The 25425-nt window shown below is 45.3% G+C and overlaps 1 protein-coding gene across 1 annotated transcript; it reads right to left on the bottom strand.

Annotated features, from left to right (window-relative positions):
- Nucleotides 1–3124: 3124 nt before the first annotated feature.
- On the bottom strand, nt 3125–24987 carry PROSER2 (proline and serine rich 2). Its single transcript, XM_052651267.1, has 3 exons — nt 24849–24987; nt 5813–6065; nt 3125–4185 (listed from the first exon to the last, which is right to left on the bottom strand). The coding sequence occupies exons 1-3, from the start codon at nt 24984–24986 to the stop codon at nt 3212–3214; spliced, it is 1365 nt and encodes a 454-aa protein (XP_052507227.1). The 5' UTR covers nt 24987; the 3' UTR covers nt 3125–3211.
- Between the last annotated feature and the right edge of the window lie 438 nt (nt 24988–25425).

Below are 25425 nucleotides of genomic sequence, written 5' to 3'. Positions count from 1 at the left end.
CTTCCATGACTTATCAGTTCTGTGAAACTCTTGGGGAGCCTACATTGGAGGCCACCCAATAGGAACTCTGCGTGAAGAAACCTGTTGAAGTCAGTTTGAAGTCAGCTTGTCGGGGGGAGGGGGAGGGGGAGAGAGAGCAAGAACGCAGCAGCTCCAGCTGAGCCCTCTGGTCTTGAGAGACTTGAGACATGGGAGGGATACCTCCACCTCTGCCTTTCCTCCACAAGCCTTATAAGAGGGGAATGACCCTGGGCAGACAAAAGCAAAGATCAACATTTCCACCAAATTTGTGAAGATAAGCCATGCACACTAGCCAATAGAGCTGGAGGAGGTGGAGGACGCTGGACTCTTACCCTGGAAACTGCAGGGTATTACCCTTTGCAGATGACTCTGGTTTGCCAGTTTGAACATACCTGCCCAAAAGCAGAGAATCCCCCCTTCCCCCACTCCCTGCTTTTAAGTATTAACTTAAAGAGTTTCATCTTTATCTTAATACTTCAAATCAGTAAAAAAAAAAAAAAAGTTTCATCTTTATCTTAATGGGGACTAAAATGGGGGTTGATTTACAAGCATCAGTTGAAAAAAAACTGAGCACTTAGGATTCATATTTCCTTTTTGTTACAAGTTTGCTTTGAAATATGGTCCTTAAAATTCCCTTGAAGATGATCCTTTAAGGATGTCCTATCACAGAGTTATGGGAAGGAAACAAATGCCCCTCAGAAAACGAATTGTTTTTGTTAAGGTGATACATACAAATACAAGTTAGTTCATTACTGGCTAAAATTTGAGTCTTGTACAAGATATACGACTTTAATTGCTAGGCTTTTGGGCACGAAGTGGCCAGAGTAAGTCAGTATAATTATGAATAAGTAGGTAGAAAACATTATGAATAGACAGAAGGAAAGAATATAACCATTTAAAAGAAAATACCTGAGAATAAGGGTAAAATGCAAAAACAAAGTTGCTTATACTTAAGAGACATCTCTAAATTTATTTTTCAAAAATATCATTATAAGAACAAATATACTAACATACAGTTAAGTTTTAATCACAATGAAGTCATAGGACAAGAAAAAAAGAATCATCAAATATAAGCGATTTAAAAAATGTAAGCCATTTAAAAATACTGTGTGACATGGCATCTCGCTTTATAAAAAGGAAATAACAGCCCCCAAGAATCCTTTAAACAAATCCAACATAAAGAGAAGCAAAATAAAAACTATTTTTAAAAACCTATAAAATCAAAGCACCTATTTAAATTAAGACCACTGAGAATCTATGAGATGATTTCGGGAGGACAAGAGCTAGGCGAGTCACTAAATACTGTCATTCTAAGGAAAACATTACAATCATTTTATGTAACTTACAAGGCAAATTGATACTATGAAAAACACCCTTCACAGCACATTTAGCAGTTTGAGTTTAAATAATACTCAACAGGAAAGAAACAGATTCTGTGACAGTGGCTGAGACATACAACAAAAGAGTGTGACTTTCAAGTGTGGGCCTTCCTGGTCTATTTTTAGAGGTTTTAGACTCCAGCCTGAAACAGTTTGATAATAAAGCTGGTGGTTACAACTCAGCATGGGAGATACTGTATGGGAGAAATCCAGTTTCATGCTGCGTAACCTAGTTTGCTGCTTTTTCCCTTTTAAATTAATCCTGAGATCTTGCCCATGGAACATGGGGGCTGTTAAGACTCTTGTTTCCTTCTGTTTACCAGCCACCTTGGAACATGCAAAACTAAAATTAGGTGATAAAATTAGGTTAAAATTAGGTGATACATGACATCTTTAAAAGTGTACTTCATACACACACAAAAAGTATATTTCACTAAAAAAAAAAAACTTTCAGTAAAAAAATGAACTCTCATGCCTAGTAGGAAGCTTATTTGGATTATTACTTTAATTGGGAACAGAACACATTGTTGAAGAAAAAGCACTTTAGTTCACAGAAATGTTATGGAGATGTGTCCTTAAAAGACTTCTTGATTAGGAAGTAACAATTTCTGTGGCATCATCTCAACACTGAGATGGTTTGTGTATCAAAAGAATAGGAAGTGATTGAATCTTGCAGTTATGCAACAGGGTTTTAAGAAGTTAATATGTATGTAATAATGTGTGTGCATACCACCTATATCTGTATATGCTGCTAAGTCACTTCAGTCGTGTCCGACTCTGTGTGACCCCATAGACGGCAGCCCACCAGGCTCCCCCATCCCTGGGATTCTCCAGGCAAAAACACTGGAGTGGGTTGCCATTTCCTTCTCCAATGTATGAAAGTGAAAAGTGAAAGTGAAGTCGCTCAGTCGTGTCCGACTCTTAGCGACCCCATGGACCGCAGCCTACCAGGCTCCTCTGTCCATGGGGTTTTCCAGGCAAGAGTACTGGAGTGGGGTGCCATCACCTTCTCTGATATCTGTATATATGTCCCTATAAACATACATTATATACATGTATATACACAATACATGATCATACACATATCTCCCAGTAACAAAGGCTCTGTACTTTGATAAGACTTTCTTAAAATTACCCCCTTTTCCAAACTGAACCCTTACATTCCATTCTCATAACTCAACATTACAGCAAATCATACTCTAAAGGCTTTAATTTTCAACTAAAAGAAAAAAACCTGGGCAAACCAAATTTTGTCAAGAAACAAAGGCATATCTCAGGCTAACATACTTTCACCTTTAAAAACTAACAAAAGACCAAAACAGTACTTTAAGACACTATGAAAATTGAACAAGCACTTCTTTATTTTCTTGAAAAGAAGGGGAAGTTCCCTTTCTTAGGGATACGAGTATAAGATCTACACTGGCTTTCCTCTCATGCATTCGAGGATTAAAGGTTAGATCAGAGTCTCAACAACAGCAAAAAAAAATCAGACCCAAATCCCCTTCCTCCTAGATCCAAAAAACATACGGCATTTACAAATCATAGAAACCTGTAGGTTTTCAAGGTTATTCTCTGAGCTCTTGGAAAAGGGAAGACAAGATGTGGTGCGGGCCCTCTCACATGGAAGGATGTCCCAGCTCGGATGCAGAATGGAGGGGGTCAGCTCGTCTACTGACTCCCAGGCCTTCATCTCTAGTCATCAGCCGGGTACCCAGTTGGGGCTTTGCAGCTGCGCTGCGCGCATGTGCACATCCATTTTTGGCTCTGCGCAACAGACCACCCTGCCTTCCGCGGCGCCCGCTCGCGCTCCATCATAAGTTCTCCTTCAGGAGGCCGAGCTTCCGCAGGGCCTCCCGGCGGGCCTCCTCCGTGGAGCCCCGGCCCGAGAACTGGACAGTGATGCCTTGGGGTCTGAACCCTACAGCCCTGGGGAGCGAGCCTGACCGCTTCCTGGCCGCCTGGCCGCAGTCCGGCTGCTGGGGTGCAAGTCTGCTGGGGAGGGCCGGGTCCGGACGGAAGGTCACCGTCTTCCCGGTGGAGACGAAGGGCCCGGCCTGGCTCCTGAGGATGTCGTGGATGCTCTGGAAGCCGTTGGCCAGCGGCAAGGGCTGTTCTGTCTGCACGCCTCTGGACTGCTGGGCGCCGCGGGCCCCTTCTCGCGTGGGGACAGCCTCCTGGGCCGGGCCTGGCTGGCTTTGCTCGGGAGAGACGCTTCTCTGCTCGGTGGGCTCGCCTCTCTGGGCCCGGTCCTCCGTCTCCCCCAAGGAGAGGAAGGAGACGCCGTTGATGTTGGCCAGGACCTGGGCTTTGCGCTCCTGCACGTTGACTGCGGCCTTGGAGATGGTCTTATTGAAGTCCTTCCCCGCGCTGTTGGTCACGCTGATGTTGCTCGGGAAGCGGTGGATCTTGGGCGCTGGTTGGGCCACATGTCGGTGCCACGGTGAGTGGTCTCCGTGTCGAGGGGCCAGAGAAGCCAGCGTCCTCCATTCTGCAGGCCTGCCCTCTTTGGACGGAGATGTGGGCGAAAGCCCTTCGTTCCCTGCCAGCTTCTCAGATATCTTCTGGGCGATGACGAGCGGAGTGGGGACCGAGCGGGTCAGTTTGGGGTGCTCTGCGGGAGGAGTGGGGGGCTCTCTCCTGGGGTGGTCCAGAGCTGCTGCAGGTGAGGCAGGTGGGGAAGATGGCAGGGCCTCAGGCCCTGGGGGGTCTGATGGGGGAGACTTCTCTGCATCCTCTTTCTTGGGTTCAAGGTCAGGGGCGTCTTCCTTTCCAAAAGGGACAGCCCCTGAAAAGTAGCGAGAATCCTCATAAGCTACGGCCATATGTAGAAATAAATGCATCACCTTTCCTTTCCACTGACTTTACAAAGGTCTCAAGGGATGTAATACCAGTTTTAACAGTACCTCCTGTACTAAAGTCCTTCTATGGCCCCTGAACTAGAGAAAGAGAAGGTAGTATGATTCTTGGGATAAAGGAAGTACAAGCCAGAAGCAGTCAGTACCTGGGATGCACAGGAGCCATCATCCTGAGACATGTACCAGGAGGAAACCACACCTTAGGTTATAGGGGATTTTTACAAAGGGAAAGGAGGTGGGGTAGTTTGTGGTACCCACCAACCCCTCCCTCAGATCCTCTAGGTAAAGGATAGTTGGATGTGTCCCTCTCCTCCAGAAATAGAAATGTTTCCGGACAGCCTCTGATAGAGGTTACTATGCCAACCTGTGAACCTTTACTATTAATATAGTCTAACATGCCTGATCATAGATCACCTAACACTTTTCTGCACTTATACTCATATCTGCTACAAAATTGGGAACCATGTATTTATCTTTGTATCCTCAGAATCTCACACAATGCCTGCCACCAAATGGATACTTAAAATTGTGATGAAAACATCATGTTAGAGAATTGATGGGCAAATGGCTTACATTCAAAATGTGTTTTCCTTAGCACAATTATGCGATCTGACATGTTTTAAAGATCAGCTGGTTCAAATTTATCTTAGGAATTATTCTTCAGAGAAGTGTGATAAAAATGGGAAATTCATATTTAAGTCTCTTCTTTGAAAATTGAGCCCCATATTTGGAACATAAAACCAATAGTATGTGAAATTCTGTGTCATACACAGCATTGCTTACAAAAAATAAAGGTGTGAGAGGGATATATTTCTAGAGGCATGTGACAAGTGGCAATATTTGCAGACAGCAGGGTAAAGATATTTCCCCTCCTATTTTTCCCTCATCTTTCTTCAGTCCTTAACCCCCTGCCCACATTTCCAATATTCTTTCCAACCAGGAAAAAAAAAAAAAAAAACTAGACGAAAGTGTTCTCCTTGCCCATGCATGCCCCTCAGTTTCTGTCACAGGACTCAAGGGACAAAAAGCAGAGCTTTCTTCTAATGCCACCCTGAGTCAAGCAAAATAGATACTGAGCTGAATTTTTGTTCTGATCGATTTTGTTTTCCTGAACCAGCTGACTTTTCAGTTCAAATACTCCCACCTTGGAATAGGGGTATAATCTTACACAAGAGTGGAGATTAAACCTCTAGGGCTAAAGTACTAGTCTTCTGTATGTTTTCTTTGTAGAATGGGATTGTTACCTGAAGCCATTTCCAGTTCCCCTTCTTTCTTTTATCCACACATGCAATCTGCTTGTTGAACCGATTGGTCTCATTCTTTATTCTCACCCTGTTGGAATTTCCCTTCCTGTGTTGTCATTCTAATATGCCATGAAAACATCTATTTGGTTGGTCAAACTACAGAGAGGATGCTTCCCCCTTACAAAAAATTTGATCAGCCCCACAAGCTTCACAAGCTTCCGTACAGGCTAGAAACGCAGAGACCACGAGAAGAAGGAGGGCCTCTGTGTCTGGCACCACACAAGGATCCACGTCAGGGTGCTCCTGTCCTCACCTGTGGTCTCCTTCACCTCCTCAAGGCTCTCAGGCTCCCCGGCTCCAGGGCCCGGCTGCACCAAGTCCACGACATCCTCTGGCTGGGAGGGAGCGAAAGTGCTCTCTCCCAGAGGCCTCAGAGAGTGCCACTGGGTGTCACCGGTACCCAGGACCTGCTCCTCAAAGTCATCTTCCAAGGAATCAATTGTCTCTTCAAAAAACAGGAGGACGTCCTTTTCCTCGTGTGTGAGGTACCTCAGGCTCTCATCATCCTGTACAAAAGGTTTGGGCGTGAGGAATGAGATAAGCCAACAGTGGCTTCACAGAAGGGAAAAAACCCACAACGACACAGAGATCAATACAGAGCCCAGGGTGGAAATCATGGACCCTCCAACTTCCCACCTGGGGAGAGTGTACCACCCAGGTAACCACTCCGGCACACCTCTGCCTGTGTGTCCCTCACCATTAGACCTGCATGAAAAACGAGGTTGTCCCAAAGTTGTGGCAAATTATGGATCTTAGACAGTTTTGTTCCTCGTGAGTCAACAACAAGAAAGCAATTCTTCAGTACCTCCAGAAGAGGCCTTTTCAACTCACCACTAACAGATAACACGTGGTTTCCCCTTAGCAACAGTGGGGGGATCTCTGGTTAAAGACGGTGGAGTGAACTTACATATTTATCTCATCTCCCTCCAGAAACCTTACTAAAACTAAAATGGGCTTTATTTTTTTTTAAATACAAGTCACAAAGACAACTGTAATAGGAAAAGAGGTGACAGCAATATTTGGGAAGGTAGACAGCAGAAAGAAAAGTGGGAACTGACGCAAAAGACCCAAGAAAAGTGAATTTTAGTCAGCATCTGGGGGCAGGGGCAGAAACGAACTTCCTGTGGTCTAGGGCTCAGACTTCACAGGGGTCAGCACAGTGTGGGGGTGCTGGGAGGTTCTGAAAGTCTGGCTAAGATGACACTGAAAAGAGCAGAACTGGATGAGAGGCTCTTTCAGAAGCAACTAGGTCACCCAGGCAGAAAACTAGACGTTTATTCTTAAAGAAGGTAAAGGAGGGATCAGAAGGGGTAGGGGCATCAAGCTGAGTTTACGGTGAAGAATCACACTGATAAAGGGGAGTCAGGGAATCAAACTGACCCTCTCTGGACAGAGGATCAGAAGGACCTTCTCTGGGGAACTGAATGATCCAAGTGCCAAGAGGCTCCAAAAGATCACTCTACCAGTGAAGTCACAGTCAACCACCCCAGCACAGAATATTTATAATCAGTTTAATATCTCACTCTTAAGCACGTGCATATAGCTAATGATCACCAACCAGGCTAGAAAAACCTTTAAGGAGAAAGACACATCAAAACAAGAAGGAAAAAAAAGGCAACTTACAAGAAATAAACCATGCGGAATACTGAAAATTCCAAGAAGATCATTAACATTCTCAGAGAGATCAGAGGAGAGACCGAATCCATAAACTAGAATCTGATGCTACTTTAAAAAACTAGAAGAAAAGAGCTCTTAGATATTAAAATGACAGGGAAAAAAAAAAAAAGCCTAGAAATAAACTAGAGTAACTGGAAAAGCACAACAAAAAAGTAAAAAAAAAAAAAAAAAAAACATTTTTTAAAGCAGAAAATGAGAGAATATGTGTGGGAGGGCCAACAACTGGATAAGAATTCCAGAAACAGGAATCAGGAAAAACAGAGGGGAGGAAATGATCAAAGTAAACAGGCAAGATAATTCAAGGAAATGCCCTTAAACAGAAGGATGCAAGTTTCCAGATCAAAGGGTTGTGAGAACGACCTGATAAACAATAAACCAGCGCTACACCAGGCCCATCCCTTGAAGTTTCAGCCACGGGAGATCAGTTATAAAGTTATAATTAAAATGGAATTTTATCAGTGTACAAAGAGAGAAGATGATGAATGAACAGAGAAGAGAACCTGGAACAGCCTGACCCACGCACCGTCACCTGATTTACAACCAAGGAGCCTGCAGTGGGAAAACACTGATCTTTTCAGGCAGTTGTGCTGCGAACAGTGAATCGTGAACTCACACCATACACAGAAGCTCATTCTGATGCACTGTAATGGGCCTTCAGCCTGTTTTAACAGACCCTCCAGGTAATACTGATGCACTAACATTTGATATGCATTGATCTGGTTTATTTTCTCTCAATAATATCTTGTAGTTTCGAGTGAACAGATTTTACAGTTTTTGTTATTTCTCTTCTTAGGTATTTGATGTTTTGTGATGCTGTTAGAAATGGCATCACTTTAAACATATTTTTATTTATTTATTTGGCTGCACTGGGTCTTTGCTGCAGCATGTGGGACCTACTTCCCTGATGAGGGATCGAACCTGGGCCCCCTGCACTGGGAACGGGAATCTTAGCCACTGGACCACTGGATCGCTCAGATATGGCATCACCTTTTAATGTCTTCTAATTGTTGCTGGTCTGTAGAAATACAAGATATACTGACCTTGAAATAAGTAAATTTAACAAACTTGCTGAACAACACTAAGTTTATCTGTAGGTTCTCTTCAGTACTCTGCATATACAGTGGTGTCTGTAAATGAAAGACTTTTATTTCCTCCTTTCCATTCCTCATGCCTTTCATTTTTTTCATTTTGTCTTATTCTACCACCAGGGTCCTCCAGTTAGCGGAACAGGAGTGGCATTTTTGTCTTTTGCCCAATATTAGTGAGAACGTTTTCCATATTTCACCATTAGGCATAGTGTTTGTTGTAGGTTTTTTAAAAAAATGATATTCATCAGATTAAGAAAGCTCTCTTCCATTCCTAGTTTGCTAAGTGTGTTTTTCTTTAAAATAATGAATGGGTTTTAAACTCTGTCAAAGGTTTTTTCTTCCTTTGTTGCAGTGGTTCTCAGCTAGGAGTGATTTTACCCTGCATGGGTCACTGGCAATGTCCAGAGACAATTCTGGTGTCACAGTTTTCTCCTTAATTCTGTTAATGCACTGAAGTACAATGATTGATCTTCAACTATTACCAACCTTGCATTCTTGGAGTAAGCCCAACTTGGTTGTGATTCTATCCTTTTTATACATCACTGAGTGTGATTTGCTAATATTTTGTTTAGAATTTTTGCATATATATTAATAAGACAGATAATTCTCATTGTCATCAAGTTTTGTATGTATTTCCTTTTTCAACTTTAAACTTAGAAAACAGTGTGCTCTAAGATTTTAGTTCACAGAGTATCTTTTTGCTCCACTTCTTTTACAAATATTTATTTATTTATTTGGCTGCACCGGGTCTTGGTTGTGGCGCTTGGGATCTTCAATCTTCAGCGCAGCATGCAGGATCTTTAGTTGCATCATGTGAACTCTTAGTTGCAGCATGTGGGATCTAGTTTCCCGACTAGGGGTCAAACCTGGGCAGCCTGCATTGGGAGTGTGGAGTCTTAGCCACTGGACCACCAAGGAAGTCCCTTTGCTCCACTTCTTTTGAGGCTGAGTGGGGTTGGGGAAGGAACAGACTGATTTTAAGAGCAATTTTTTTTCCAGTTGAAATTGTAATAGTTTCATATTAACTAGATCTAAGTTTGTCAGCTTACATACCTAACAGGTGTGTAGCCCCTAAAATGGAGAAGGCAATGGCACCCCACTCCAGTACTCTTGCCTGGAAAATCCCATGGATGGAGGAGCCTGGTAGGTCGCAGTCCATGGGGTCGCTAGGAGTCGGACACGACTGAGCGACTTCCCTTTCACTTTTCACTTTCATGCTTTGGGGAAGGAAATGGCAACCCACTCCAGTGTTCTTGCCTGGAGAATCCCAGGGATGGGGGAGCCTGGTGGGCTGCCGTCTATGGGGTCACACAGAGTCGGACACGACTGAAGCGACTCAGCAGCAGCAGCAGCAGCCCCTAAAAACTATTTTCCTTCTAATAAGAGCGTCAGTCTGAAGCACGTTAGGAGAGTAGCAGGATACTATAGGGGAAAATGGGCACAATGCATTCCTTATTTAATACTTTTTATTAAGCACTGAACCAAAGAAGAGAGGAGCAGATTTTAAAAAAACCAGTGTAACATCTTAGAAGTCCTCTGTGTCTACAGAATATATGACTAATGGATTCACACTTTATTCTGAGAACTCCAGGATCTGGCCCTACCTGGCTTTTAAATGTCACTCCTACTTCTTTCCCCTTTCTACTCTATAGCAGGGCTGATAAACTTTTTTCTGTAAAGGGCCAGATAATAAACATTTTGGGCTTTGCAGTCTTAATGGTGGCAACTATTCCTCTCTGTCAATGTGGTGTGAAAGCTACATGAGATATGTAAATGAATGAGCTTAGCTTTGTTACAACAAAACTTTATTTACAAAAGCAGGCTGGGGGGCCAGATTTAGTCCACAGGCTGGGGTTTGCTAATTCTTGCCCTATAATCAAATCAAATCACTTGCTATTTCCTACACCTGTTTCTCTGTCAGCAATGCCCATGTCTACACAGCCACATCTACCTGTCCTTCCTGATCCAATTTAAATGACACCACACCTCCAGCCTACTCCCATAGCATCCACTGAATCATGCATTCAAATATTTGAGCATCTAGTAAGCATTGGACAATGTAAATACAAGGGTGTAAATGATGTTCTTGCTGTCTGGTTTAGTCCCTTTAATGAGGGCTTCAGAAAAGAAAATAAACACTTACTTTAGTGGGTGGAAAAGACTATGACAAAGTGACTATGGGGTGTTGGAGAAACACAGAATGGGCATCAATTCACACTTTTGGGACAAGGAGTCTGATATGGAAAAATTCTGGAGAAGAAATGATTGTCACTAACGTTGAAGAATTGGGTGAAAATTAAACAAAAAAAATCCAGGGATATGTATTTTGGAGAGATCCTGTTGGCCATAGTGTGGAAAACAGGGAAGAGTTTGGACAACTGAACACGGAAACAATTTAGACAAAAGTTAAAAGTCACCTAAAGAAGAGCCGTGGTGATGGGAGAAGGAGAGAGAAGGAGATGGAGCTGAGGGATGTTTAACAGGAAGAATCAACTCTTTGTATAAAATTTTATTTTTTCCGGTAGTTGTTCATCACCCATGCATTTCCCCTTTGCTAGACTTTACAGGAAAGACCCACATCTGAGGTGTCCATGAACTCTGCAGAGCTGTCGTGTGTCCAGGAGGCAGGCCCTGGAACCATGTGTCAGCTGCCTCCTCACCATGTAGGTCTGTCCTGGTGCTTTGGCCACCAGACACAGAGCTTTCATAACAATCCAGCAATGCTACTCAATCTGTGATTTTTTTAGATTTAGTGCATGTTGGTGGGATCATCTCGGTCACAACGTATGGCACAGAGCTTCCTGTCTCCTCTTTCCTGTCTGCCTCAGTCTTGCTGGATTATCGTGCATCCATCATTCAGCACATGCCACCCCTCATGACTCCCAGAGTCACCATAAGACATTTCCCATTTTTCTTCTCTCTATGCAAAGCCAACAAATTGCCAACATCTACTGGATCATAGAAAAAGCAAGAGAATTCCAGATAAAGTTCTGCTTCATTGACTACACTAAAGCCCTTGACTGTGTAGATCACAACAAACTGTGGAAAATTCTTAGAGATGGAAATACTAGACCACCTTACCTGCCTCCTGAGAAACCTGTATGCAGGTCAAGAAGCAACAGTTAGAACATGGAACAATGGACTAGTTCAAAACTGGGAAAGGAGTACGTCAAGGCTATATATTATCACCCTGCTTATTTAACTTATATGCAGAGTACATCATGAGAAATGTTGGGCTGGATGAAGCACAAACTGGAGTCAAGATTGCTGGGAGGAATATAAATAACCTCAGATGTGCAGATGACACCACCCTTATGGCAGAAAGTGAAGAGGAATTAACAGCTTCTTGATGAAGGTGAAAGGGGAGAGTGAAAAAAGATGGCTTAAAACTCAACATTCAAAAAACGAAGATCATGGCATCCAGTCCCATCACTTCATGGCAAATAGATGGGGAAACAATGGAAACAGTGACAGACTTTATTTTGGTGGACTCCAAAATCACTGCAGATGGTGACTGCAGCCATGAAATTAAAAGACATTTACTCTTTGGAAGAAAAGCTATGACCAACCTAGATAGCATATTGAAAAGCAGAGACATTACTTTGCCAACAAAGGTCTGTCTAGTCAAGGCTATGGTTTTTCCAGTAGTCACAGATGGATGTGAGAGTTGGACCATAAAGAAAGCTGAGCGCCAGAGAATTGATACTTTTGAACGGTGGTGTTGGAGAAGACTCTTGAGAGTCCCTTGGACTGCAAGGAGATCGAACCAGTCAATCCTAAAGGAAATCAGTCCTGAATATTCATTGGAAGGACTGATATTGAAGCTCCAATACTTTGGCCACCTAATGTGATGAGCTGACTCATTGGAAAAGACCCTGATGCTGGGAAAGATTTGAAGGCAGGAGGAGAAGAGATGACAGAGGATGAGATGGTTGGATGGGAGACTCAATGGACATGAGTTTGAGCAAGCTCCTGGAGATGGTGAAGAACAGGGAAGCCTGATGTGCTGCAGTCCATGGGGTTGCAAAGAGCTGGACATGACTGAGCGACTGAACATGCAAAGCAGTTCAGCTCAGTAATACAATAACAACAGAAAATGCTGCAAGTCTAAAAGGATTAGGGTTTTTAGCATGACGAAGGCTTCCCTGGTGGCTCTTTACCAGTTGGTACAGAATCTGCCTGCAATGCAGGAGACCCAGGTTCAGTCCCTGGGTTGGGAAAAATCCCCTGGAGAAGGAAATGGCAACCCATTCCAGTATTCTTGCCTGGAGAATTCCATAGACAGAGGAGCCTGGTGGGCTATAGTCCATGGGGTTGCAAAGAATCAGACACGACTGAATCAGAGCAACTTTCACTTTTAGCATGACAGATGTCCCTCTAGTTAATAATTACAACCACCACCGATGTCGTTAGGGTGACATGAAAATGCTAACAACCAGGAACAAAGATAAATGTTAAGCCCAACTTTTCATTGAATCAAATGTCTTGGGAAATAAACTACTGCTGTCTACCCTCTTCCTCCTACTTTGACTCTCCCAACTCCATGTTTCTATTCCCTGGACTTTGAGATAATCTACTTTGGGAGGTACCATGATTTCTGTTTGGTTGGACAGACAGTAGAATTAAATAGGCAGCTGGGCTGGAAGAAACCATCAGCTTAAGACACATGCCCATTTCACACATTAAGTGAGGAGCAGATGTGAGAACGGGGGGCTTCCCTGGTGGTCCAGTGGTTAAGACTCTAGGCTGCCAGTTCATGGGGCCTGGGTTCAATCCCTAGCCAAGGAAATTAGATCCCACTTGCTGTGTAGTGTGGCCAAAGATTTAAAACAAACAAACAAAAAAAGTAAGAATGGGTTATATAAACCTGGCACCTCTAATCCATCCTCAGAGCAAGGAGTCCCAACATCAGATTTCATTTGGAGAGTAAGCTTAGGAAGGGAAACTCCCATTCAACCATTTCATGTTGTGCAACAAACTGTGGGACTCAGGGGCTGAGAGAAGCAACCCAGAGAGCATGCAACCCATCCAGCTCCCTCCCTGAAAGTGTGAAAACTGGCTGCAGAGGTACTGCTGTGACTTCCTAAGTGGCTGAAGTATTTCATAGAGTGGCCAAGGCCAGAACTAGTTCTCTGCTTGCTCTCTGTTCTCTCTAGTCATTTCCCTTTCTAATCACATACTAATCCAAGACCTGTGCTTGGATGCCTGCTCTTTTTGTACATCTGATCCGGAGTTCCTCAAGCTAACATTTCTGCCTCAGTGTTACTGTAAAACACGAGACATAAGTCGTTTTTAATGGGGCAGGTCAGCAGTCGGAGCCCCCGGCCCTGGCAGACTCAGATTCTTGCATCCTCCTCTGTCCAGCCTCTCTCACTCGAGTTAGAGTGTAGAGGGCGGGCTGGGTGACTTGTTTGTGATCAGCCTGGCCTTGAGCCTTGACCAAGGGCCAAACACACCGTGGACTCAGTCTGTTGACTAATTCCCCAAACAAGCCGCTGCCCTCCACATGACCCTGCACTCTGCGTGTACCCAGGAGAGTCAAGGAAGCAGAAACAGAGGGAAGCCCCAGTGCTGAGGGCCAGGAAAGGGGCAGATGGCAGGTGGCCGAGAGAGCTCCCGTCTGTGTCTCTGACCCCGGGAGATGCTGCTGCTGCCTCTCTCAGGCAGGGATGTTAAAGAAGAAGACCTTGGCCTCGGGGAAGCCTGACAGGCAAGGCGGCAAGCACAGGCGCGTCTATGGAGCCAGGAAGTGGACGGGAGGCTGGCCAGGGCCGGGGGCAGCTGGAGGGCGGGGCAGTGACTGCTAGTGGGCTCGGGGTTTGTTTTGGATGATGAAGATGTTCTAATTTGGCTGTGATGATGGCTGCACATCTCTGTGAATCTACTAAAAACCACTGAACGGCATACTATAATGGGTGAGCCACAGGGTCTGTGAATTATATGTCAATACAGCTGTCATAATATGTTTAAGAAAAAAAATGCAAGGCAGTGGCCTGGGCGCCCCCACGAGAGGAGGGAAGAGAGCTGGCGTCCTGGTGGGGTGGCCCCTACTTGATCGCTGGTGCTACTGGACAGGAGACATGCTACCTCAGTCCCTGGAAAACTAAGCGGAGAGGGAATGAGGATAAAACACACAGCAGCTTTCTTGGAAAGGGTGAATGGGAGAGAATGTACGTTTGTCCCTATCATTTGGAAGGTGGTAGGCTGACAGAATTGTTTTTTGTTTAAACTCCCCTTCTATCAATGGAGTTTTTATTTTTAAAATGTTTTCCCTCCTAATATTCATTTCCTTTTTTAAAAATTGGAGTATAGTTGCTTTACAATGCTGTGTTAGTTTTCGTACAACAGTGTGAATCAGCCATATATCCCTTCCCTCTTGAGCCTCCCACCCACCCCCATCAATGAAGTTTTTAAAGTGCATATTTGGGCTGTGGAGTAAAGGGAAGTTCTTTATGGCTTCAAGTCTCCAGATGATAAAATAGAAGCTAAAAGAACCGTCTAGAAAACCATCTCTCACCTGTGCTACCCTTCCCACCACACTGCCTGTGGGTGGGGTCTACAGGCCTCCCAGGGAAACACTGCTTTGCTTCAAGAACTGGGGAGTACAGACATTTCTACCCTAATCTGTGTACTGTGATGGTGAAGAAATAATTTCTAATGTATTCAAACAGAAAATTCAAAATGCCAAATCTACTGCTGTAACTGTAACACAGAAGTTCGAGTCTCCTAGGAGCAGGACAGATCCCGGTCTCTGCGAGGTCTGCCCTCTCCAGCAAAGATGACAGCGCAGCGTCCCTCTGGTCCCCGAAGGGTTCCGAGGGGAACATACTCCCGGCCGGACGACAAACTCTTCCAGCGACTCCGACCAGCCATGATAACAGTCAGCAATCCTAGACATCCTTATGGGAATTCTGGGGTGGGACAGGAGATGTGTTTGTAGGGAAATGGGAGAGAGAATAAAACCTTTATATCGTTGAAGAAAAACGTCAAGAAGGCTTAAAACACTCATACTAAAATAGCAGCAGCAGTGTTAGTCACTCAGTCGTGTCCGACTCTTTGCAACCCCATGGGCTGTAGCCCCCAGGCTCCTCTGTCCAGGGTATTCTCCAGGCAGGAATACTGAAGTGGGTTGCCATTTCCTCCTCCAGGAGATCTTCCGGACCCAGGGATTAAACCTGGGTCTTCGGCATTTCAGACAGATTCTTTACCGTCTGAGCCACCAGGGAAGCTCCCAAAACCCCACTTTAAAAAATCCTGAATTAATTCAGTTTTGAGGCTTCTTTTCTACCTTTGACTTCTTTTATTTTTTTTATCTTTTGGCCACACTGCACAGTATATGGGATCTTAGTTCTGCAACCAGGAATCCATCCTGCACCCTCTGTGTTAGAAGGGTGGAGTCTTAACCACTAGACCATCTGGGAAATCCCGGGTTTTTTTTCTTTTGTTTTGCTTTTCTTTTAAACAAAGAAATTGGGTTTAATGGCAGATTAAGACGGTGATAACTCCCTGTGAGGGAGGGGGTAAAAAATGAACCAGCAGAAATCATGTGTGTCTTAAACCAAAAAGAAAGAAGGGGGATGGAAATTATGAATGTTGTTGTTGTTCAGTTGCTAAATCCTGTCTGACTCTTTGCGACCCCATGGACCACAGCACACCAGCCTTCCCTGACCTTCACTATCTCCCAGGGTTTGCTCAAACTCATGTCCATTGAGTCGGTGATGCCATCCAACCATCTTATCCTCTGTTGCCCCCTTCTCCTCCTGCCCTCAATGTTTCCCAGCATCAGGATCTTTTCCATTGAGTTGGCTCTTCGCATCAGGTGGCCAGAGTATTGGGGCTTCAGCATCAGTCCTTCCAGTGAATATTCAGAGTTTATTTCCTTTAGGATTGACTGGTTTGATCTCCTTGCTGTCCAAGGGTCTCAAGAGTCTTCTCCAGCACCACAATTATGAAATATTATGATGGCTAAAAAATTTCTTGAGATGAACCCAGATCTCTTAACCCCTACTCTCCGGGATTAGGCCACCTTGGGTGTTTGTTTTGGCAGAATCTGAGTTGATGCTCACATTTTCTTTCTACAGACACCAAAATGATCTCCCTGACACCTGAGTAAGGCTTTACTAATTTAAAAACCCAAGTTGATGAGAGCCCCCACCCCCAACACATCAACTAGGAGCTGAAACTCAACACAGGGGCAGCAAGAAGAGAATAGGAATCAGTCTCTTCTGTGAATCCCACGCTTACTTTGGCAACCTCATAAGAAAGCCCATAAGTACATGTGGCCTTTCCCACGGTTTCATCACAGGAGTTTAATTATGGTGATTTTTAACTAGTCCCCATTGTAATTTTTCATTATGGTTAACGTAAACCTGTACTTCTGGCCGGAAAGAGACACAAACAAGCCAGTGGGGGATGAGATATGTGCGCAGTTTTGATTACAGATCGAAAGAGTCATGGCTTTGAGGGCTGCCTTGAACTTCTCTGAACTGGCAATGTTATAAAGCGGTCCTGACCGATACGGGAACGCCTTAAGTGCATGGCGTCATGTGTGAGACCCCACATCAGCTTGTCACACGTCCCAGAGCTCCACGCGGCTGTTGGGTCACCACACTGTCAGGTCCCGAAAAGATTAAAGTCGAGTTTTATTCCATCACCTATCTGATCTGGTGTGTAGCAGGCATTTACTACATGTTTACTGAATTGACCTTTCATCAAAGCTATTTAGCTTTGTCTTAAAATAGCCGTCCTGTCCAGGAAGTTTTGGGTTCAATTTGGGGAAGGAGCCAGAGCTGAAAGGACAGTGGGGTTGCTACTGACCAGTCTCTTCTCCTTTCCATGCCTCTGTTCTGTGTCTTCTCCTTGAAACTGTCTGGTGACCCGTGTGTCAGATTCTTAGTGTCCTGTTTAGACCTCAGTGGAGCCGGTGTGGAGACAACCTCACCTCCACTTGTTTTACCTTCTCCTTCCACAACTGATGGGTGAGACCAAACGACCTCAAAGGTTTTGGAGAGGGAAGGGGTGGTCAGGAGCTGACAACCGCTATTTGATCACAGCCTCATTCTGTGACTTGAGGGCCACAGGATTAGTCTGCTGAGGGACCAGGGAGGGTTTCAAGACAGCTTAAAGGAAAGGGAAAGCGAAGTCGCTCAGTCGTGTCTGACTCTTTGCGACCCCGTGGACTGTAGCCTACCAGGCTCCTCCATCCCTGGGATTTTCCAGGCAAGGGTACTGGAGTGGGTTGCCATTTCCTTCTCCAGGGGATCTTCCTGACCCAGGGATCGAACCCAGGTCTCCCACATTGCAGGCAGACACTTTACCGTCTGAACCACCAGGGAAGCAGCTTCAGTTCAGTTCAGTTCAGTTCAGTTGCTCAGTTGTGTCCGACTCTTTGCGACTCCATGAATCGCAGCACGCCAGGCCTCCCTGTCCATCACCAACTCCTGGAGTTCACTCAGACTCACGGCCATCGAGTCAGTGATGCCATCCAACCATCTCATCCTCTGTCATCCCCTTCTCCCCCTCCCAGCATCAGGGTCTTTTCCAATGAGTCAACTCTTCGCATGAGGTGGCCAGAGTACTGGAGTTTCAGCTTTAGCATCATTCCTTCCAAAGAAATCCCAGGGCTGATCTCCTTCAGAATGGACTGGTTGGATCTCCCTGCAGTCCAAGGGACTCTCAAGAGTCTTCTCCAACACCACAGCTCAAAAGCATCAATTCTTTGGTGCTCAGCCTTCTTCACAGTCCAACTCTCACATCCATACATGACTACTAGAAGAGCCATAGCCTTGACTAGACGGACCTTTGTTGGCAAAGTAACGTCTCTGCTTTTGAATATGCTATCTAGGTTGGTCATAACTTTTCTTCCAAGGAGTAAGCATCTTTTAATTTCATGGCTGCAGTCACCATCTGCAGTGATTTTGGAGCCCAAAAAAATGAAGTCTGACACTTTTTCCACTGTTTCCCCATCCAGCAGCTTACTGGATATCAAAACTTCAAAAATGTAGCAATGAATTTAAGTCATCATTTTTGCCCAAGCTAGAGGTAAAAATGAATAGGAACTATGCTTTGGGACTTGGGATGTTTCCAATCCACTCTCAAAGTGGCACACAAATTATGAAATTCCTTAATTCCTACAGTATTCAGAGGGTCCTGCTCTTTCCAGCTAGCCAAATCATATTCTTTCCTGGAGGACGCTCCAGGGTGCCCACAGGGCAGAAAAGACTTCAGACTGTGTTCTTCAGACAGTCGAAGAACCTAGGGATCCTGGCATGGGGCAGCACTGGTCCCTGGCAGTGAACCCCAGAGGTTTGATGAGATGCGTGAATGTCTGAGATACTCTCCTTAAGAGGTTAAGAATATAGGTCACCTACACCCAAAGCTTCCTTTGTCACCCTGAAGAGCTGTCATTTATGAATGTCTCCAAATCCTTCCTGAACCTTTTGTTTTGAATCCCATCACCTCTCGAGGCTGTAAGTTCCAGAACCACCACAACAACTTTGTATTGTACTGAAGCTGTCCTTACATTTCAGAGGAAAAAGAGACCCTCTTAGTCAAGTGTACAAAGATTTGGTCCACTCGTTCTAGTTCTAGCTGTACATTCTGCTAGAAAATGTTCAGAGGAAGAATTCTTTATGAAAAAAACCAGTACATGTACACAACCACAACTAGCCGCTTGAAGGGCTGACTTCTTTTTGGCTGGGCTGGGGCTTCGTTGGGGCACATAGGCTTTCCCTAGTTGTGGCGAGGTGGGGCCGCTCTGCAGTTGTGATGCTTGGCCTTCTCACTGCGGTGGCTTCTCTTGCTGCAGAGCACAGGCTCTGGAGCACCTGGGCTTCAGTAGTTGCGGCTCCCGGGCTCCAGAGCACAGACTCAGCAGCTGTGGCCCACGGGCCAAGTTGCTCTGTGGCATGTGGAATCTTCTTCAGTTCAGTTCAGTCGCTCAGTCGTGTCCGACTCTTTGCGACCCCATGAATGGCAGCACGCCAGGCCTCCCTGTCCATCACCAACTCCTGGAGTTCACTCAGACTCACGGCCATCGAGTCAGTGATGCCATCCAGCCATCTCATCCTCTGTCATCCCCTTCTCCTCCTGCCCCCAACCCCTCCCAGCATCAGAGTCTTTTCCAATGAGTCAACTCTTCGCATGAGGTGGCCAAGGTCCTGGAGTTTCAGCATCATTCCTTCCAAAGAAATCCCAGGGTTGATCTCCTTCAGAATGGACTGGTTGGATCTCCTTGCAGTCCAAGGGACTCTCAAGAGTCTTCTCCAACACCACAGTTCAAAAGCATCAATTCTTCGGCAGGGAATCAAACCCGTGTCCCCTGCACTGGCAGGCAGACTTTACCACTGGACCACCAGGGAAGTTCAACACAACCAACCTCTTGAGTGATAAAGAGTTCATTTACTTCACCTTTCCAGAAAAGCCTAGGTCATAACGGCAGCCATGTGGATAGCCACAACAATCCTACCTAAGCAGCTCTTTCAATTTTTAACTTGTACTGGCTCAGGAGAAAGGTTTCTAAAGAACAAAGATCTGTTCTCTTCCAGGCAACGGGAGTTTAAAAGCTTTACGATACTCTCGTTTAACATTAGGCATTAATGTTTATCTTCTTCTTAAAATAACCTTTGCTTAAAAGAAATACCCACTTTTATAAAGTGGAATCAGACTGTCTTCTAAAAGTTATTTATTTAGCCTCCCTGGGTCTTAGTTGCGGTACATAGGATCTAGTTCCCTGACCAGGGATTGAACCTGGGCCCCCTGCATTGGGAATGCAGAGTCTGAGCTTCAGGGAAGTACCAGAACTTGACTATGTTTTACTTAAAGAGTCTTACAAGGGGTGCATTTAATCCCATACAATCTGGAGGCCTAAAAACACTATTGCTGATGAATCTTTTATGAGGTCAGAGAATCAAGAACAGGGAGTGTAGAAACTACTATGGTTGATTCTCATTCTAAAGAGACAAATCATAAAAAGACTATGTATTTAGATATATCCTCCACAAATTTGGACTCTTAGAAAGCAGAGTATAAGGATAACAAATTTTTTAAAAACTTACAGATTCTGTAGTGGTGTAGACAGTTCACCATTCAAGGGAACCTGGCTGCTAATATGGTGTTTTGTAAAAGTCAAATGTTCCACAGGCATTTAGAAAACTCTAGTTGCCATTTAAAATCAAATGCCAGATTTTCTCCGTGTATCTATTCTATCTAAGCAAGATACACAACTGTGAAAGAAAAAGAGATGACAACTAAAGTTGGCCCGATGATTCTTCCATGAAGGGAAATGCTTGAAGCTTAAAAAGAGTCCACTGGTCTAGGTAGAAAGTACTGGAATGGGATGGGAACACATCCTCCATCAGACAGTGAGAAGCAGGTAGGTGAGTGGGGTATGGACCGAATCAAGCAAGCAGAATATAAGAATATAACTGAATGACGTGCTTCATAAAAGTATGGATCCCGTAATGCCGCTTCCACAGCTGTTCTCTATTACATAAAAGGATGAACATACAGATGAATCAAATATGTCACAGTGCTACTGTAAGATTTTACCGGATGGAAAAGAGTAGAGGGCAGGCATTCTTTAATTTAAAGTCAAGGTGATGCCCCACAATAAGATGGGTGGAATTACAAAATGGGTGAGATATTGGGTGGGAGGAGGGAGAGTTTTCCTTTTACCATCTCTTCTTCACTGGTCAAAGAAAGACGTTCAGAAGGCTACTGCTAAGAGATGGATAGAAGAGAGAGCACGGGCCCAAACAAGATGAAGAGGCAAAAAGAAGTGGTGCTGTTCTCCACCTGGGCTAACGGCACTTGGAGAAGCTGGTACCAGCAATTAGGAAGCACCGGTTAGACACTGGGCATTTCATCTCTACAGTAACCCTGGAGAAAGAAACCACTATCCGTCTCAGCCCCCCACACCTTTTTGAACTGATGGAGAAAGTGATTAAGTAGCTGTTCCAGCTTACAAAGGGAGGCAAATTTAACTTGAACCCAGGCATGTCTCCAATATCCTGTGTTTATTACTATTCTGAGCTGCTTTTCAGGCTACTGAATAGCATCAGTAAAGAAGAAAGCAACTGGAAAAATGCATACAGATTTCTGGGAGGGCTTAAGAGGAATTATAAACACCTTGGGGAATGGCTTTCTGATCTATGCTTGGCTCCACTGTGGAAACTACGTCCCCCAGCACTGAGGCCCACAAATGCCTTCCAGCACAGGCAGCTCAGAGCTGTAAGGCTGTGCTCACCCTGCTCACCTTGACCCCCCTGGGGTTTACAAATGTAAAAGATCAACAGTCTTTCTCATCTTTGAACCGAAAGGTATTTCTAATATTTTACCATAAATATATCCATGATAAAAATTTCACAATAATCCATTTCTCCCTGTGACTGTGGAGCTGAAACTTAACAGACCTCCTTTCAAAGAAGAGCTTTGGTCTCTGAAGATGACTTCCTGGGTCTGACGTCCTGACAAAGAGTCAGCATCACACATGTTCTCCAAATCTGACAGAAGAGGGTATGAAAGCCCCACCTGCCTAGACGGACACTGCATAAAGAGCTTTATTTACATGGTGGTCTCTTACAAACTCCCCAAGTTCATATCACAGTTTTGCTTCTTCTGATTCAAACACCTTATAGCTGCTCTGGTGACGTTCGTCCCTCTGAAAGGCTCTGTTCCTTTTCTCCTACACCTTTGTGGCCGAGAGTGTGATGCGCCCTGGGGATGAAGGACTTGTCCCCCACCTGTTGGGCATGCTGCTGGTAGGCGGCCCTCAGCTGGCAGTCCCCTTGGGAACTGTCCTGTCAAGGTCGGCCTCCCTCCAGGACTGTCCCAACCCAGGGCTGATGGCTGAGTAGTGGGCGTCCAGGCTCCATGCTCAGCCCACTGCGAGACAGCTGGAGGGCCTCCCAGCACCAGGGCTTCCTGAGGATGAGCTGAGGCCTTCTCTGGGCCTCCATCACAGCTTCTCTCTCTGCTCAAGTCCTGCTTCCTCTTCCTTCCAGATGCTGAGCCCAGGAATGGGCCTAAGAAGCTTCCTGCATTGTGACCTCCATCTCAGAATCTGCTGCCCCAGGGAGCAAACCCGCAGCCTATTCTGTCAGGATGGACAACAGCCGCCAGAGTGCAGGCTCCACCGGCATCCTCACCTCTGAGAACGTGTTTCAGTGTCTGAGCAAAGGGAGAAATCACACACGGGCTCCCCAGGTGGCGCCAGTGGTAAAGAACCCGCCTGCCAGTGCCAGAGATGTGTTCGATCCCTGGGTCAGAAAGATCCTCTGGAGAAGGGCATGGCAACCCACTCCAGTGCTCTTGCCTGGAGAATCCCATGGACAGAGGAGCCTGGTGGGCTACAGTTCATGGGGTCGCAAAGAATCGGACACGACTGAAGCAACTTAGCATACATGCACGCAAAAAATCACACACATAGAAGAGACAGAAAGCGTCCTCCATGGGCAGGTTTGCAGAGCTCCCTCAAGTCCTGTCTGTCTTTGAGTGTATGAGTGTGAGCCACCCCAGAGGCTGTGGTGGGAGGGGGCGTTACGCCTCATGTGAAGAAGGGGCCCCGCAGGACTGCACCAGAGATGGAAAAGCAGCGACTTGCCGGCCCCAGATTCAGAGCACTTGACACACCTGGGGCCATGGTCTCTCCCAGGAGGAAGCAGAAGGGATTATTTTTACTTTCTAGCAAAAGGGGTCACGGAACCCTAAGAGGATGCTAAGAGATCTGCCTCAAGCTCAACAAGACAATGAATGTGAAAGACACAAAAATAATTCAAACACTGACATAATATCCACCGCACCTATTTCCTCAGAGACGGAGGTCATCTGACGACCATTCGCAACTTTATTCTCCCCAGGCTCACAGGGCAGCCCTTCAGACTGTGTTCCTCAGTTAGCCGCACCACATTCACATCAGAGCAGGGCTGTTTCCAAGCTGCGCTTTGGAGAATAGATTCCACTAATGACTGGAGTATTAATCTGTATGTCTTCTTTACCTAGTATTTCAACGTGTCTTTTTAAAAAAACAAGTTGTCTGTTTGGGGCTGTGCTGGGTCTTCGTGGCTGTGTGGCCTTTCTCTGGTTGTGGTGAGCAGAAGCTACTCTTCCTTTTGGTGCCCGGCCTTCTCATTGAGGTGGCTTCTCTTGTTCTGAAGCACAGGTCTAGGGCACGTGGGCTTCACTAGTTGCTTAGTTGCCCCATGCCATGTGGGATCTTCCCAGACCAGGGATTGAACCTGTGTCCCCTGCACTGGCAGGGGGATTCTCTACCACTGAGCCACCAGGGAAGTCTCAACATGTCTTTCAACATATACATTTTTTAAATTAAAAAATTAGTCCCAAATTCTCCATACTTCAGGATTTATAGGTTCTCAGATATTCAGAGAGTAATTTTTAACATATTTTTCCTTTGGTGAATCAATCAAATAAAATTTATTACATACTTAACAGGGTGGTTGAAGAAAGAAAATATGCAAGTAGGAGTCTGTAAGATTCTATTCTTACTACTAACTGCCCTCTATCTATTTCTTTCTTATGCTCAGCATGAAAAGTGAAAGTGTCAGTTGCTTAGTCATGTCTGACTCTTTGTGAACCCATGAACTGTAGCCCACCAGCTCCTTGGTCCGTGGGATTCTCCAGGGATTATCCAAGAATACTTGAATGGGTAGCCATTCCCTTCTCCAGGGTATCTTCCCAACCTGGGATCAAACCTAGGTCTCCTGCATTGCAGGCAGATTCTTTACCATCTGAGCCACCAGGTGAGTCCCTATGTTTAGCATGAACGTGAAAGTAATAGTCTCTCAGTTGTGTCAGACTCTTTGCGACCCCAAGGACTGTAGCCCACCAGGCTCCTTTGTCCATGGAATTCTCCAGGCAAGGATACTGCAGTGGGTATGTTCAGCACAGCTGAAGTTAATGTCAGGGCTCCATGTATCTGAAGGAAATTCATGCTCCCATTAGAAGACAGGCTGAGATGAACAATGGACCATTATTATTAAGATTCAAGATGAACTTTCTCCTGTCCTTCCCTCTATGAATTTGAAGGTCTCCATCCCTAACCCTGAGGGGTGGGGAGGGCCAAAAGGTCATTTCTTAACTTTAAAGACTTTTTTCTTCACTCAAGTGGCCAAAGCTTGTTGACACTCATGTAAAGGTCTGGACGCTGAGAGAAAGGGATATGGAAGCATTTATACTTGTAAAGGAGTTAAACATCTGTTTTAAAGTGAATTTGATTTATCTTGTGAGGTGTTTCCCATCTTCCCGTCACTGGACCGTAAAGGCAGGTGTCTGGGCTGGACTGGGGGCCGCCTTCAGGTACAGTGTGCTCTGGGTTGCAGCAGCCAATTCTCTGCTCTGCATGTGTGCAAAACTTAAGATGATTAACAGAAAAATGCCACTTCAGAGAGAAAATATTCCAAAACATCAGGCCAGTTACCCCAAAAGGATGCTGTAACATACTCCTGAGAGGGGGGTGAAGTCAGCCAACATCCAAGCACACAGAGCACCAGAGAAACAGTCACTCACCAGAGTGAGGCTTCTGGAACGGGAGCTGCTGGTCCGGCTCTCCAAACTGCTCCCTCTGCTCAGGTCACCGAGCCTGCAGCCGGGCAGTGAATCAGGGTCCATCTCCCAAGAGTCTGACTTCTGGTGATGGACAGGCATCCCCCCAGTAACCCCAGCCGCTGGCTCACTCAGAGGAAGTGGGGAAGGGGCCAGTGTCCCATGCCCAGGTGGTGGTCACCCCTGGAGGAGTAAGCACAAGGCGACAAGGGTTAGTCAGCGCAGATGGGGAAGGCCTCGCCCCCTGCAAGACACATGGGCGTTGAGAAAAGTCAGCTGGCCTAACAGCTTCCACTGTTAAGACAAGTACGACCCCCCAGGGTCAACTTGTTTGGTGATGCTCATTTCCAGTTCTCCTTTATCTCCTTCTTCATTGTGAAGATGTAAGGATTATTTTTATTGAAGTATAGTTGACTTACAATGTTGCAATTTCTGCTGTATAGCAAAGTGATTCAGTCATATATATATCTATATATATATATGTATGTATACACACCCACACACATGCTTGTTTACATTCTTTTCCATTACAGTTTTATCA

The sequence above is a fragment of the Budorcas taxicolor genome, chromosome 13 (genome assembly GCF_023091745.1).
Source record: "Budorcas taxicolor isolate Tak-1 chromosome 13, Takin1.1, whole genome shotgun sequence".
Classification (NCBI taxonomy): domain Eukaryota; kingdom Metazoa; phylum Chordata; class Mammalia; order Artiodactyla; family Bovidae; genus Budorcas; species Budorcas taxicolor.
The sequence above is the reverse complement of the archived record's forward strand: the minus strand, read 5'-3'. Positions and strand labels throughout refer to the sequence as shown.